Genomic DNA, 17,508 nt, shown 5'->3' with positions numbered 1-17,508 from the left:
ACTTTGTGTATGTTTGTCAGCCAGGGGTGATATAAGGTTTATGGTGTCATTGTGGAAATTCTGTATCTCCTTTAGGAAACGTTCTAAAATTACAGGCATGTTTGTTTGGCTTAACTGAGGCACCACACAACCTTGTATCATTATTGGCCTGATGATGCAGATTCCACATCACCATAAATGTTTATATTTACCCAAGATAGTAGTAATGGACACTCTGGTTCTCTGGAAACTTGGTAATTTAGTGAGTTTCACTCCGTTGTGGCCAATTGTAGTCATGCTTAGGTTCCTGCCTACATCCTGGTGGGTTATAGAGTTCCTTTTCAACAGTTCAGTGACAGGGTTAAGGATAGCCATAATATAGATGATATATTAAGTCGAGTAAACAGTTCAGTGATCTAAAGCCACGCTATACAAGATATATTAAGTCTCTTAGATAGTTATGTCAACAGTTCAATGATCTAAAACCACAATTTACATGGTATATGTGACTTGTATTCAACACATGGATTTATACTGTAGTAATATATACCATGGACATGGGAATATATTTTCTGATCTGCTGACAAAGGTCAATTGTGCATGGCAAGTGATCCATTTTGTTTTTGATTGGTTTAGTTTATTACAACATTTGGGATTTGCTTGTCTTTAGGCTTAAAAGGTACTGAGGAATGCATTGATAACAAATTATCATCAATTGATTGATTGATTGATTGTTACTTGTTTAATGTCTAGTGGCAATTCATTAAGTGAGAGAATGATATATGTTCTGTTGGTTAGGTTCATCGTGCATGTGGTTTCTTTTTCTGTACCAGTATATTCCTGGTTTCCAGGTTGACTTTTGCAACGGGTATGAGGATATGAATAAGATGTATACAAATGGCAAATGTTTCCGGCATAGTGTGAAGCCGTGTTATCAAAATGATTCATTCAACAATTGTGTTGTGGTGCATTGTTGAAGGAAATATGGCTTGAAAAGGATTAATATTTAACAATTGCCATTCAAAACACTAAGAAGTTGCCATCTGCAGAACTACATGCATGTTTGATGTGAACATATGAAACTTACAAAAGGAAGGTCCTAACAGGAGTGATGCACATTGCAATAAAAATATCGACTGATCAGATGGAATGAGATTTTCCACAACACACTAAAACAAGTCTCTGTAAACAATACCTCCTGGTCCTCATTGTTAGGCTACTGTCTCCTAACACAGCTCCCATATCTTTACTCTTGTGTGTTTCCTTGGTGTAATATTAGATGTTTGCTGTAACTTGGCATCCATGGTAGAAATAAGATGTGGTACAATCACTAAAGGGTTTTATGATTTGGTTTGTTATTAGATACAACAGAAAAAAGTAACTTCTGTAATTTAGACGAACAACATGCTATCTGATGCAACTCATTATACTTTGGTGCCTGAAGCAAAATCTTTGATAATTAACAAGATAATTACCAAGCTATAGGAATAATGCACTTATGGGTGTAATAGAATTCTATTGACCTTGTGGTCACTAGGTCAAAGGTAAATGTGATACATGTAGTAGCAATTTGATATAAGTCATAGGCTAGCAATAGTGCAAGATTTAATGGATAGAGATTACAGTTTCTTGGAATAGACTTAAGAATTTTTAGAAAAGTTTGGTTTCACTACAACTTGTTGGCCATAAATAGAATTATTGTCATGGATAAAGGATCTGTTTATGTTGATGTCACTTGATCAGAGGTCAAGGTTACAACAGCAATTAATGAAATGAAATTTAGGCAAATATCTGGTCTTCTATCATTTCATGTAAATTATCTTGAACTTAATAATCTTCATCATAACCACAAATAGGAGTGACAACTACTGCAAATCTCTATAGACAGCAACTCTGCATTGGTATCCTTGATACTTTTATCTCTCATAGCACACATAATATCTTGTTTTGAAGTACTTTGATGTTCTCTAAACTATAAAATTGTTTTATGTACTGGTTTTAATAACTTTGAAAGCTTGTATTTTCATTAGACGATTATATAAACCAGGAATAATATGAATCTGGAAAATTGATCAGAAATGTTTAAAAACTGATCCCATTTAGGAAGGATCATAAAATGAGGCGTTTCATAAAGTGTCTTGTTTTTGTATTGCATGTTCATCAGGGTGAAGACATGAATTTTAACAACTACAATATTTGAGTCCATCAATATCAATATATAAAAAAATACACAGCCTCTTGAAACAGCCGTATCAAAAAAAAAATGCTTGCAAATCACAGAAACATAAAATCATATGATTCTTTGCTAATCAACCCAAATTTTTAGTTATTTGAGGAAATAGTTTGATTCCTAGGGTACTTTGCACTATCCACATACACCATTGTTCATCCATTCTGTCGGGAAATTATTTACAGTGTCATTATGGGACTAATGATTCATCAATTTGCAAAGTCTATATTTAGAATTTTCTATTCTACAGGTCTTTAAATCTGATGTTGATCAAGAAAAAATGACAGTAAGTATGAGAATAATGTTAAAATATAATAAATGTAATTGTCATTTCTTACTGAATTAGTGATCTTCAACAAATGATAATCAATTTTGACTTTTCTACACTTCAAATAAAAGCTTGTTTCATCATAGGCTGAACATAACAGCTTTCAAAAATACTTAGGGCCTGAGTGGTCTTAAGTAGTTACTACTATAATCACTAGCCTGTCAACATTGAGATTGTGAGTTCGAACCCCACTCGTGGATTGTCAGTTTTCCTATCAAAAGTCAGTGGTTTTCTCCTGGCACTTCTCCACCAATAAAAACAGACCCCCATGAAATAGCCCAAAATCGGCAGTAAAAAACTCAAAATTAATTTCAAATACTTCACTATGATTTTAGCCTTAATGAGAAAAAGATCAGCTCTAGATAAAGTTGACATGATGTGTTTTTTTTCTAGTGTGTAGAATGATTTAATGAACAAACAGACTTTTGATTATGATAAAATTACTGTAATAAACAAGAATCTATATAGGATTAAGATGAACTAGGAATTATGATTATCTGATAAATACTAAAACATTTTTTTTAATCAACAGATGTGGACCCCTCCCACCCCACCACATGATGATAATGACATCTATATTGACCAATCAATGTGCTTCCTGTATGAACACAGTACTATGCCAGAGACGCAACTACCACCCATCTACATCAAGAAGGAACACAAGAAACCCAAGATTGAATCCATCACAAGTAAGTCATGTATAATGATAACTTTAATAATTCCTTGACCCTTTAACTGAGACTGCTCATCATTGGTCAGAAAAGGAAGCTTTGTCAATATAAATATTTCTGCAAAGTTGTAAAACTTCATAAAGAATCTGGTCTCCAGAATTCAAATTCTTTTTACTGCAAATTATGTTGCAGATATTCCTTAAAATGAAAATATTTCAAAACCAGTATTTAAATTTTATTTTGACTGAACTGATATTTAGATATCTAATGAAATAAAATAGCTATCTATGTAAATCTTACTTCCAGAGGCAGATTTATGGAGGGGGGTTCCCCCTTTTGGGGAAAAAAATGTTTGCTTATATAGGGAATCACTGAAGCGTGACTGGAGTGGGCCCCTCTTAGCCAGTCAGTGGGCCCCAACTTATGAAAATTTCTAGATCCGCCAGTGACTTCTTGAGATCTCTAATAAAATAAAAAAGCAATCTATATAAATCTTACTTCTTGTGATCTCTAATAAAATAAAAGAGCAATCTGTATAAATCTTACTTAAGATTAAAAAATTAACTAACATGAAGCAGATATTTATATTAAGATCTAATCTATGTAAATCTCACTTCTTACAGCAAGAAAACAGAAACAAAGAAAAGAAGAACAACCAAGAGTCCCACGATCATTGTTTGACAGACCTACATCTGCTCTTCTCAAGTTACGTAGAGAGGCCAAACTTAAACAAGGCTTATTGAAACCCTTCCGTCCAGTTCCACAGATGATTAACAAACCACCAGATCCCACACCTGATCATCCAGAATGGCTCATACATGAGGACTGGGCATTGCTACAGGTAAAGTAATAAGTTGTCATACAATAACATTAGAATGGCTCATACATGAGGACTGGGCATTGCTACAGGTAAAGTAATGAGCTGTCCTACAATAACATTAGAATGGCTCATACATGAGGACTGGGCATTGTTACAGGTAAAGTAATGAGCTGTCATACAATAACATGTTAATATAAAGACTATAGGTGTAATCATAACTGTTATTTAGATCTTCTCTCATTTTGTCAAATAAAATCAATATTGAAGGTGTATATTTGAAAGACATATGACTAAGCTAAAGCAATACTTTTGCATGTAGGAAACTAAATGAATTGATTTGAAACATAAATATCCATCTTAAATATAACAAAATAATAAAGTAGATTATTTACATGATACTAAAAATCATTGCCACAGACAAATTTATGGGTGAAAGATTCTTATTTCTAGACTCTTTACAATCATCTATTTGTAATAAAAAAAACTACTGTGTATATTGAAATGGTATTAGAACAAAATCTACAGTTATATAACAAGATTTTTGAAATTGTATTTTACAGGCTGTGCAGACGATATTTGATGTTCCATTAAATCTAATGGTTGTTTCCCCTGCTCACTTACCAAACTGGGACTTAGTGGCAGATATTGTCAATAGTTTAAGTCGATTGTATCGCTCAGCCAAGCAGTGTAAAAATAGATATGAAAATGTAATCATACCGAGGGAGGAAGGCAGAATATTGTATGATATCAACCCTAAAAAACAGAGCAAGAAAACTAAAGGAATTTATAAGGTTAGAAATAATGTAGTATACATACATGGTTACAAGTTGACCATTTAACAAGTGTTTGAATATATTTACTTTTGTATACTTATGCTGAAAAGGGAAATAATTTTAATAGATTTATAGAAGAAATTGTTGTGATATTGCTTTTCATCAGCAAATTAATCATGGATATTATCTGTCGGAGCAATTTTGGTCTGATATTCTTAACCCTTTCAACGCTATACACGGCATATGCCGCGATGAAGTACGCCGTTCGCCACTGCTATTCGCGGCATATGCCGCAATGAAAAAGGATTTTTCATTAGGACTCCTAAACCATTCGGTTTTCATTTGGGTTCTCTTTAATTTTTCCTCGTTTGAATCTAGGATATGCAACGTCTCATTTGCGCTTGAAATCCCGACAATTTTTATAGTAAAATCATGCAGTAGAAAGAAAATAGAAGGAAAATAAAAACAAATATTTTGACAAATGCAAATGGCGGAAATCGGAAACGAAGCTGTAAATATGGAAAAATTTCAGCATTTCTAAGTCGAAACTAACAAAGAGGATTAGTTAAAAGGTTTCTTGTTATCTCAATGTGTTTATTACATTAAATTCGTGTGGGAAATATGATTTGATCGATCATTACTAGACGTAGGGGAAAGGGGGAAAACGGAGGTTGACTGAAATTTTTTAGGACGGAGCTATTTATTTGTGCCATGATTGCATAAAACTTTATGTATGGTACAATACGCTACGGAATCGGGCACCTGGTGTCTTCTTTACAATATGGCAGATAAAACAACAAAATAAATGAAGACTAAAAGTAGTTTTTATTAAAAATTCAACACAAATGTAATAAATTACACCTTTTACCTGTTAATTACCTGAAAACGCAGGTAACCTGATAAAATTTCAGTAAAATAATTGCCTAACATTGCAGTTCATGCTCTCCTGAGCATTTTTCATGCAATAACTTTCTCTGTATCTCATATAATAAAAAAGATACAGCAGTCTGAAAAGGAAAATACTGTACTAATGAATGAACTAAAAAAAATGCAGCAGCAGCAGCCATTTTTCTATTTTTTTGTGTAGCGTTGAAAGGGTTAAAACTAAAGAGAAACTAGTGAAAGGCACTACCAACAAGTAATTTTTTTTTTTTTAAATGCAAAATTATAAAAGCCAAAACAAAAAAATGGCATCAAATACTTGACTTAAAAAGATTTTTTTCCTAGGGGAGAGTTAAGACTAGCTAAGATGTGTACAACTATTTGCAAAAGATAAGTTAATATTAAGTCCCATATATTTTTTCAGACAAAGAACAACCGTCCAATGAGAACAAGTCAGTTATTTGTTCAAGATAACCAGAATGCTATCAGTATGTTATACAGTCTGAGGTTTGACGGAGTCAAGGGTATAGCCACTAAACGTCCACCTCCACTCAAACAGACTCTGGTTAATCCTACATTGAAGAATCCAAAGCATGCTTCTGTCCTGTCGGAGAATGAAATCAACTACGAACAACCACTGACACCAATGCAGGTGGCTGAGATCAGGGCACAGAGAATACAAAGAGAAAAGAAACAGAACCAAGCTGCTGCCGTAAGATCATTTACTCTCAACCTTATAACCAGTATTTGTTTATTCATTTTTTCTGTGAAACTTTTTGTCATCAACTTTACAGGTAATCTTGAAATATAATATGTGTGAATATTAAAAATATGTGAAGTAACTAATGCAGATATAAATAAAATACATACATTATAAGAAAACAAATTTACTGCAGTTCTTTAGAAAAGTACTATTTCATATAGCTATTTAAAAGATTTAGTTTTGAGATCAAAGTAATTTATGTTTATATTTTTCAAGTCAAAAGAAAAAAATAGCTTTGCTTGCTTTTAGAATTTTATTGACTACAACAGGAAAATATAATTGATTTAAAGTTGTAATTGATGGCTTAAAACTCCTTTCCTAATAGGCTGCTTCTGCCGAACAACAGCTTCAGAAATCTCAAGCACAAACTACCCAGGCTACCCCTACACCTGCCACACCTTCCCAAGGAACCACAGCTGTCGTGGTGGCACAAAGTATAGCTGGAGCAGTCACTAGTCAACAGTTACAACAGATTTACACTACTGTCACAACAGCTGGTCTCGTAAGTCTAAATGCTACCGTCACACACACCCAACAGCTGGTCTCGTAAGTCTAAACACTACTGTCACACACACCCAACAGCTGGTCTCGTAAGTCTAAACACTACTGTCACACACACCCAACAGCTGGTCTCGTAAGTCTAAACACTACTGGCACACACACCCAACAGCTGGTCTAGTAAGTCTAAACACTACTGTCACACACACCCAACAGCTGGTCTCGTAAGTCTAAACACTACTGTCACACACACCCAACAGCTGGTCTAGTAAGTCTAAACACTACTGTCACACACACCCAACAGCTGGTCTCGTAAGTCTAAACACTACTGTCACACACACCCAACAGCTGGTCTCTTAAGTCTAAACACTACTGTCACACACACCCAACAGCTGGTCTCGTAAGTCTAAACACTACTGTCACACACCCAACAGCTGGTCTAGTAAGTCTAAACACTACTGTCACACACACCCAACAGCTGGTCTCGTAGGTCTAAACACTACTGTCACACACACCCAACAGCTTGTCTAGTATTTAAAGTCATCATGCTTGCGTCTTTTTTTGTTCAGTGAGGACAGAATTTCAACAGGTCATAATTGGTATTCAAGCTAAACCCCAATCTATTCATTTGTAATTAGTTTGGTACTAAAGAGCTAGCAATGAATTGACATATTGTAACTATATTATATTTTGTTGAGACCAGTTGTCTTCAAAGGTCACATTTTACTGCACAAGCTTCAATCAAACCTTAATAACACAATAGCTTACTTACAAACAACTCAAATTCATTAACATTTTGTACATCATATACATGTGCAGCTCATTTCGTTGTTGCATTGAAGGATTGTTTTCAAGACAACAGAATAACATGCATGTTGAATATCTAGTTTCTCTCCTTGATAAGATGATTTTTCTATTTACAGCAGACGGCCACATTAGCCAAGACAGCAGTAGGACAGGCAGTGACGGCTGTGTCCTTACCTCGTGCTGCCAGTAACATTGTAGTTAATACACCACCAGGAGTGGCATCTAACTTTGCTGCTATCAATAGAAGGATGAGTCAGGCCAGTGCAGGACAGCCTGCTACTGTGGTAAGAACTACTAGAAACATTCTACAGTCTTTAATAGGCAAATCAGGAAATAATAACTGAACATAAATGTTATAGTAAGGAACTTATTTTCATGGAATCAAGACTAACTCGGATATCATTTTCATAAATATGAATCCAAAAATCAATCGCATTTTAAACAACATAATTGATTAAATTAACAAATGTTTTATCATCATGCAGTAGTATTACAGTTTTATAGCAGAAATTTCTTTGATAATCTCCACAAGTAAATGTATTCAAACTCAAAATATTGCAACATTGATTTCAAAAGAGAATTTAAATTCCACTTTGAGTGATTTCATTTTGAAGTAAATATTTTTTTTATGTCCCACTATGAAAGAGTATAAATGATAGATTATTAATGTTTTTTAGGCTGTATCAAATATGTTGACATCAGCCATTCGAGCTCAGCGTCCAGCAGCTCCTCAAACCATACAGGAGATTACCTCTGTAAGTCAGGGTGCCACAGGACAGATAGCTCAGATCACTACAGCTAGGACACAAGTCTCTACAGTAACCACATTGACACCAGCTCAGTTAGCAGTGGCAGCAGCCCAACAACGAATACCTGGTATCACAACTATTGCTGGAAGTAAGATCTTGTTTTGACTTATATTTAACAAAACTATATAGATGAAAATCTGTTTTTGGTGATGTGTACTTTTAATTGATTTATAATTGCATTTGCTTAGAGAAAAAAAGTTTGAAGTATTTTCGTCAAATAAGATTTTTTATTAAATGTTATTGATTTAAGACATACTTTGTTTAAAGGACCTTTAACAGCTTGAAAATGATATATATTATGTGCTTTTAAGTTCTGGTTCAGTTTTTCATAAAACTTTGGTCCTAAAGTCTTTTGGTATTGTTGTCACATAAGCGACCATACTACATCTCCTATTTCTTATATATCTTATAAATATAAGGTAACCATGTAATATTAAATTGTTAATTGAAAAGCCTATTAAGCAACCTTGTAATTGATAGTTGTTACAGCAAAATGTCTTAAGTAAAGTCATAATTTAAGTAGGTATTTTATCATCCTTTAAGAGTAGACTAGTCCAACAGATAACCAATTTATCAGTCTGTAGGACTAGACTACTCCAAAAGAAGGATAGTATAGTTAACGGTATAATAATTTCAAAGTTCAGCTAGCAATTATATACCAAAAATATTACCTTTACACACTAAAGTCTTTTTGCTGTAATTTGATGATGTTATTTGTAGATACTGTGGTAGGACAACAACTGACAGTAGCTGCTGGTAAAACATTGACACCACAACAACAATTAATGCAACAGAGACATCTGATTGGTCACCAGGCTATACAACAACAACAACAACTCAGGATGCAGAAACTTAATATTACAGTAAGTCGCATAATGTGAAAAATCATTACAAGAAAGGTTAAAGTAAACATGCATGTAATGGTGGTTATTCATTCTATTGCTGAAGTGTGACTGGTACAGGAATTAAAAATAAAGAATAAGAGGTCACAAAACTACAATGGAGTAACAATAACATCAGGAAACAACAAAATGTATCAGAGATGTTTTTGTACAAATAACAAAAACTGAACTGAAGATCAAACAAAGTGAAGATCTGAGTTATTAAAAAAATATGTTAAAGTTATTAGAAAAAAATAACAATATCAGAAATCCATTCAAGGCAATCTTGTTATTTAACCATGCTGAAATTACAATAGGGAAATTATCAGTGAATGTTTTTTATTGCTTATGAAATTGAATCTTGAAGGTGAATAAATATTCCACTTAAAATATGAATGTAAACTTAATAGTTCATTGTCTTGAATTTTTGCATTCAATTTAATATTTGTCTCATTAATTTTTTTTCTTGAATTTTAGCAACAGCAATTACGACAGATTCAACAGAGTGCTCGTCCAGGGATTCCCCAGAAAACAGTTATAGCTCAACAGCTGGTCACCAGTGTGGCTCAGGTATGACCTGAATTTCTGAAGAACAAACAATTAATCTTATCATTTATTATACATTCCTAATTTCCCTAATATATTCATGTGTTATGACATGGAAAATAATGAATTAAGTTCTTTCAACTGGTCAAGAAAATAAACAGGATAAAAAAGTAAAGTTAGCATGGTCATACTTATTATTGTTTTATCAATCTTCTTGTGAAGCATGCTCACCTGGAGAGAGGTCTTGGAAGGGACACACCAAAGAAATTGTTGTTTGAACGTACATGTTGATTTTAGTTTCTGTTCTCTCACATTAGTTTGCCTCAACCAAATGTTATAAAACTTATACACAATACTTATTTCCACAAAATACAGATCAAGTTTGAATTTGGGTGACATAACTTTTTACATATCCTTTATGCTTTATACAATGTAGGTTCCACGGATGAAGAGACAACTGACACAGGATGAGTTAAATCGTCTGAAACAACAACAGCAGCTTATCCAGAAACAGGGACAATTACAAGTAGGTCTCAACTTAATCTATGATGGTAGTCTGAAATTCAATAATTACATCTCAAGACCTGCATTAATAAATGTCACTCATTGGTCATATTTACTGATTGTAAAAAAAACAGATTTTTTTTTTAATATCTATAAAATTGAGTATGGAAATGGGGAATGTGTCAAAGAGACAACAACCCAACCATAAAACAACAGCAGAAGGTCACCAACAGGTCTTCAATGTAGCAAGAAATTCCTGCACCCGAAGGCGTCCTTCAGCTGGCCCCTAAACAAATATATACTAGTTCAGTGATAATGAACGCCATACTAATTTCCAAATTGTACACAAGAAACTAAAATTAAAATAATACAAGACTAACAAAGGCCATAGACTCCTGACTTGGGACAGGCGCAACAATGTGACAGGGTTAAACATGTTTATGAGATCTATGTATTTGTTGACAACTTGTAGACTAACATCAGCAATTAAGAGATTAACATACATGTGTATTTTGTGTCATATAAAAGTACACAATAGAGTTGAAAGTGGCGTTAAAAATCAATAAATCAAGACAATTTAATTTTTTTAGTTGCCAGCTACACAGATAATAGCCCAGGGTCAGGTGCAGCAAGTTGGTCAGCCTGTTTCAGTGGCTGGAACTTCTGCCCACTTAGTGAAGACCGTGTCCACACCAGTACCGCTACAACTACCCACCAGTACAGCTGTCAGTATAAACGTTACAGTTCCTGCTCAAAAGACAAATATAGGTATATAGGCAACTAGATATTCAATCAACATATTGCAAGTAGAATCTGAAAATTCTGATTTATTAATGATATTTTTTATGAACAAGAAAAATTGATATAAGCCATTTTAACTTAGGGATATTCCATTTAAAAGTATGTTTGACGGTAGGAAGGAAAGTTTAGTTTTTGAATGTTGGTCAAATCTTTTTCAGTATATGTCTATTACCCAGGGGCGGATGCAGGAATTTTCGAAAGGGGGGGTGCTAACCCAGGGCAAAGGGTGGGTGTGCAAAACATATGTCCCGATACAAATGCATTGATCGGCAAAAATAAAGCGGGGGTGCGCAACCCCGGAACCCCCCCTCTGGATCCGCCACTGTTACCAATATGCAAAATTATCTGAAAATGGTTCTTGGTTATAGGAATGTATTGGAAGTCCCTTCCACAAACATTTTTGAAGGAATAGCCCTTATAGTTTTCAGTTATGAAAGTGTTAATTGTTTGCAGCTAATTTTGAAATCAAATTATTTTGGAAATTCTGTAGCCCTTTTCACAAAAAATCTGAAGTGTAAAATTTTTCGTAAGTCTAAAATGTTCCTCAACAATTGAACTAAATATTTTATCTTACGATCAATTTTACACAAGATTTTTTGTGAAAAGGGCTACAGAAACTAATACATCATTAATGCGATTGAAAAAAATTGTATACAATCAAATCACTTTTAAGATAATAAATTTAAGTTTGTACTCTTTTGAACCTTATACTGTTGCAATTTTCACATTTATAAAACCTTTGCTACAATTTCTGAATATGTTAAGATTTTTCTCGAAGATAAGTGAAATATTTTCTATATTAAATTGTTACTTATACTATTGAAGTACATTAATTTTTCACAAAATAAATAAATATATTCACAGCTACCAAAGCAACAATCAGTCAGCTTCAGAAGGGACAGTTACCTCCAATGCAATTACTTAGAAAAGCACAGCCCATTCCTGGACAACAGAAAATCACTTGTAAGTATGGACACACACAACATTTAAATTTCTGACAACTTTTCAAATCCATGGGATTTCATTGGCTCCAGTGTGGGTCTCATTGGGGTCTAAGCGTGATGCAGGATTGCCGAATTTGAGTAAGCGTGAAACGTGAAAGTCAAATTATTGTGTCGTGAAAATGGGAATTGAGGTCTTGCGGGACCCGGTAAATGACAAAAAAATGAGAATTGCTTACGCACATAGTGTAAGCGGGATACGGGAATCTAACAAAACAGTAAGCGGGATACGGGATCGGAACCCCCCTATGAGACCCCCTTCAGTGATTGGGTGCTAATATTGTCATAATTGTTTAATTTACTTTTATACTGTTAGTATTAGTATGTACATCTATGTGCTTAAATACTATTTTAACTCATTTTGAATCAAGTTCAGTCTATTTAATAAAATTCAGGTCAACACCTCTCTACTGGGGGATATCCCCAATAAATTGGGATAGTTCTTAAAGCCAAATTTCCATCTAGATTGGTTGAGGACGAACAGTATTTCAGACATATATTCCATAAATGTTCATTATGTGATTAATGTAAATGTTGTTTTATTTTATTTTATAGAAAAATTCCCCTTCTTACTGTTTTATTACATAAATGTATGAATTTGTTATCTGTTGCGATTTGATCTTTATTTCTGATTATTTTTCTATAATGTAACCTTTATAAGATAATTGAAAGATTTGTCTTTGTTGTACAATCGTTAGCCAATTATGCTGATTTTCAGGAATTTGATTCTTTTCTCACAAAAGCCCCAAATGTGTTTTACCTTTACAGCTAATACATTAATGCTAGTAAGACAAATCTTTGTTTAGCTTGCTTGCTTTGCTTGTATCAATGTTTGCTCAAGCATGGCAATTAAGATAGGTGGGGCTTCAGCTTGTATACATCATACTTAAATTTAATGGGACGGTTATGTTTGAAGTTAAGGACACTAAATTTTAAAACATCACAGGATGACAAATATAAAGCGCAATGGAGGAAATGGAAGCCAAAAAAATGTATTTGTTTTTTCTCGAAGATCTGCATTTTCATCATCCAACTGAAAAGACTGTCGTCAAGTACTTTTAGAAAAGCAAAATAACTATTCGAACACACCTACTCTGATTTAGTGATTCGAGTGATTCATTACATAGGTATTTCATTTGACCCATATATTTCATCTTTTAGTAATGTGATTTTTTTATGTTATAAAGTCAACCTGTAGCTTTGCTATATAAAAAATGATAGAATCTGAAGCGAGATGATGTATCAAATGTTCTTCCTTTGTGCGTTTTTTAGACAAATTTTTCATCTCAAACACACCCTAACATAAGAAGGTTCACTCGATTTTCTCTTTTTGATACAATTTTTACCAATTTTTTGATTTTTTTTCTTGAGTCTAGTAATGGAAGGACAGACACGGAAATAAGTAAACTTATAGATTGATATGTTCTCTGTCCATATTAATTTTAGAAAAAAGGGAAGTATTTTCTTCATCCAACTTGATAGATAACCATGTTGTCGACTTGATATCTAACTGTTCTGCTTAGCTATTGAATAGATAAATTAAAAACTTGTGCAAATGGTTGTTTTTTTACAATAAAACACTCGTATTTGAGAAGAAAATTGTTATTTTATTTGTTTCTATTCACTTTTAAAAAATTTCGTACTAAAGTAAACATAACAGAAAGCACTTATCGCCTTCTCTATAAACAAAGAAAAATCAGTTTGGAGGTTTACAAGCAAAAATTAATCCAAAGTGCGCAATATTCAATAACAATAGATATAATAAATAAAATAATGAAGTCATCCCCCCCCTAATTAATTTATCTCTTTTATTAGAAAATCAAGTGCACCTTCTTTATTCGGGTGTGTTTGAGATGAATATTTTGTGTTGAAAACGTACAAAGAAAGAATATTTGATACACCATCTCGCTTCAGATTCTATCATTTTTATATAGCAAAGCTACAGGTTGACGTTATAACATAAAAAAAATCACAGTACTAAAAGATGAAATATATGGGTCAAATGAAATACCTATGTAATGAATCACTCGAATCACTAAATCAGAGTAGGTGTGTTCGAATAGCTTTTTTGTTTTACTAAAAGTACTTGACGACAGTCTTTTCAGTTGGATGATAAAAAAATGCATATCTTCGAGAGAGAAAAACAATACAATTTTTTGGCTTCCATTTCTACGATTGCGCTTTATATTTGTCATCTTGTGATGTTTTAAAATTTTGTGTGACTGTCCTTAACTTCAAACATAACGTCCAATAAAATTTAAGTATGATGTATACAAGCTGAAGCCCCGCCTATCTTAATTGCCATGCTTGAGCAAACATTGATACAAGCAAAGCAAGCAAGTCAAACAAAGATTTGTCTTGCTAGCATTAATGTAAAAGCTGTAAATACAAAACAGACTTTGAATGGATTTGGCTATACTTTTTGACCTTTTGGATTATAGCTCTTCATCTTTTATATAAGTCTTGGATTTCAAATATTTTGGCCACGAGCATCACTGAAGATACATGTATTGTCAAAATGCGCAACTGGTGCAAGAAATTGGTACCATTAATTTTATTGTATTGAGGCTTGTCCATCTATACATTTAAACAACAAATGTTATTATGCAACAATTCAAACCTACTATTTGTCATGATGTTTTTGATGAAGGTATTTAAATTTTGTCTTTAATTTTCAGCCATTACCCAGCAAATGGGGAAGACTCAGATACCTCTCAATACAGTTCAGATCATACCTCAACCTCAAAGTGCCTCTGGTCGACCTCTAACCTACCAGCTGCAGCAAATCATGAGTACAAACAAACCTCATCAGGGGTCAATGATAATAACGTCTCAGCCGACAATCATTGCCACAGTTACTCAGAGTCAGCCCTCAGGACAGATTGTTACTAAAGTCCTCACCTCATCCCAAGGTACCATACCAACTTCACAGATACACACCATTTCCGTGGCATCACCTGCAATTAGTCAGGTGTCAGTGGCTGCCAGTGCACCAACACAGATACCTGTAGCAACAATTAGCATGGCTCACCCCTCTCAACAGGTTGCCAAGTCTGTCACAGTGGCAACAGTCAGTAATGTTAGCGGCAACACTGTTCAAGTTCATCCAGTGGCAACTCATCAGGCTAGGATGGCCACTTTATCACAGGCTTCAATAGTGGCACATCCTATTCAACAGATTCAAGTGACTCCTAGTGGCTCATCAGTACAGCAGCCAGCCACAATTCACGTTCATTCCACATCTCAGCCGTCAACGGGCACAGTAGTGCCTCATACATCATCACCATTGACATTGACTGTTACCCCAGCTAATCAAACACCACCCCCTAATGTAACATTAATTCAGCAACAGGTACCAGTTTCACAAACAACAGTACAGACTGGTACCGTCACTTCACAGGCAGCTCTAGCAGCAGCTGCAGCACTACCCCCACAGTCACCAGTAGGTCCAGGAATTGTTACCACAGTGGTACAGACTCCACAAGGTGGGCAACAGTCTTTAAAACCTTCACCCTATGCCATGAGGACTAGGAATCAACCAAAACATCAATAGTTATTGACATACTCAAAATGATTCATTTGATATTTTATTGATTGATGACTAGAAATCATAGTTTCTATATACTTTAAATAGGGACAAGACCAATAAGATGTGACGTAAAAATCTACCAGTGTTAGTAAACAAAATGAGGGCAGCAATGACATGAAACCTTCAGTGAAAGGACTAATACTGAAACAAACAAAAAAGTTAGTGAATACAAAACATTGAGAGTTCATATTCTATTGATTATTTCTTGTATTATTTATTTGGTTTGTATAAGAATGAGTCTATGACCATGTGTAGAATTTACTGAAACAAACATCCTCAATATGCATGAAATATTTGCCACTGGATGTTAAGAAAGCAAGTAATGGGAACATTGTTTTCTATATTTATTTTTGAAAGGAATTTTTTCAATGACAAAATGGGCTAGCTATCACTCTGTCTAATACATGTATAATTGGCCATAGGATAAAACATTTCTATTAACAGTTATATGTATTGTTGTAAAGAGTGAGTTTCTTTGTAAACAAAGTAACTTTGAATTTTATTATTTAATAGTTATTGACATTAGAATGAGTTAAAAGTAAAACACAATAGATTAGAAGTAAATGCATGGTATATTTGTATGTTTATAGAATGTATTACATAGACTTTAGTGAGTGTTAATTATTACATTTGTTTGATGTGGTCTTGGAGTTCTAGATTTTGTACTGTGTATGTATGTGACCATTTTAATGCCAGGATATTAGTACAATATGCTACATTTCAATGACATTTTCATTTGCTAGCAAACTCCTGTGGCATTTTATTTCCTTGTTTAGTATAGTCTGAAAACTTATTTAAATCTGATGTATAATTTATCTTATTTAATGAATTTGTATAGGTTAATCATGTTAATATTATGACACACAAGTTTTCATCAAACTTTATAAAAATGATACAGAAAATGTTCATTAGACCGTGATAATTTTCCTGTTATTTATGATATGACAAGAATGATGCCTACTACAAAATTTACAAGGTTCCAAGCTGGTAATCGTTTTGCTTTGAAATCCAGTAAAGCAGGATTTTTGTAGTTTTTTTTTATATTTTTCTTGTTAGTGAGCTTGGGAACTTAAACAGTACACCAAATTCGATAGATAATCTTTTCAAAATATTCAGTTTGTTTTATTGTAAAATTTCATTGTTGATGAAATGCTCTCATTTAAATTTTTAATCATATTTGACTGTAAAATGTGAAGATACATTAACTTTTAAAAGTACTTCATTAAATGATGATACTTTACTTTCCTTTTTGATTTATGATAAATCAGATTGTCATGACTGCAGAATTATTATGTGTTGAGATATATATGTAGTTAATCATACATCATGTACAAATTTCATTAAACATTTATAAAAAAAAAGAATGGAATCTATTATTTTCATGCCTCATCTAGGGTCTGAGGGTTTGCTCGTCCCTCTGTCCTGTTTCAGGTTAAAAAAATTGGTCTATGTAGTTTTTGATGAAGTTAGATCCAATCAACTTGAAACATAGAACACATGTTTTCTATGATTTGATGTTTCTAATTTTAATGCCAAATTGGAGTTTTGCCCTTAAGTTTGTGGACAACTGAACATAAAAAAATGATAGTGCGAATGGGACACATTCTTGTTTTCATAATGACAGGA

At 33.5% G+C, this 17,508-nt stretch overlaps 1 protein-coding gene across 1 annotated transcript in view; it reads left to right on the top strand.

Moving 5' to 3' along the window:
• LOC134699321 (helicase domino-like) overlaps positions 1-17,194 on the top strand; it is a 79,063-nt gene extending 61,869 nt beyond the window's left edge. The window contains exons 37-50 of the mRNA XM_063560934.1: positions 2,460-2,495; positions 3,070-3,226; positions 3,832-4,049; positions 4,589-4,819; positions 6,108-6,395; positions 6,772-6,948; positions 7,868-8,035; positions 8,429-8,648; positions 9,281-9,423; positions 9,919-10,011; positions 10,424-10,513; positions 11,082-11,259; positions 12,157-12,255; positions 14,972-17,194. Of these exons, the coding sequence (XP_063417004.1) occupies positions 2,460-2,495; positions 3,070-3,226; positions 3,832-4,049; positions 4,589-4,819; positions 6,108-6,395; positions 6,772-6,948; positions 7,868-8,035; positions 8,429-8,648; positions 9,281-9,423; positions 9,919-10,011; positions 10,424-10,513; positions 11,082-11,259; positions 12,157-12,255; positions 14,972-15,846 (2,973 nt within the window). The 3' untranslated portion in view covers positions 15,847-17,194. The remainder of the gene's footprint in view (positions 1-2,459; positions 2,496-3,069; positions 3,227-3,831; positions 4,050-4,588; positions 4,820-6,107; positions 6,396-6,771; positions 6,949-7,867; positions 8,036-8,428; positions 8,649-9,280; positions 9,424-9,918; positions 10,012-10,423; positions 10,514-11,081; positions 11,260-12,156; positions 12,256-14,971) is intronic.
• The last annotated feature ends 314 nt before the right edge of the window (positions 17,195-17,508 follow it).

Source organism: Mytilus trossulus, unplaced genomic scaffold, assembly GCF_036588685.1.
Source record: "Mytilus trossulus isolate FHL-02 unplaced genomic scaffold, PNRI_Mtr1.1.1.hap1 h1tg000050l__unscaffolded, whole genome shotgun sequence".
Taxonomy (NCBI): domain Eukaryota; kingdom Metazoa; phylum Mollusca; class Bivalvia; order Mytilida; family Mytilidae; genus Mytilus; species Mytilus trossulus.
This window is presented reverse-complemented; position numbering and strand designations above follow the sequence as displayed.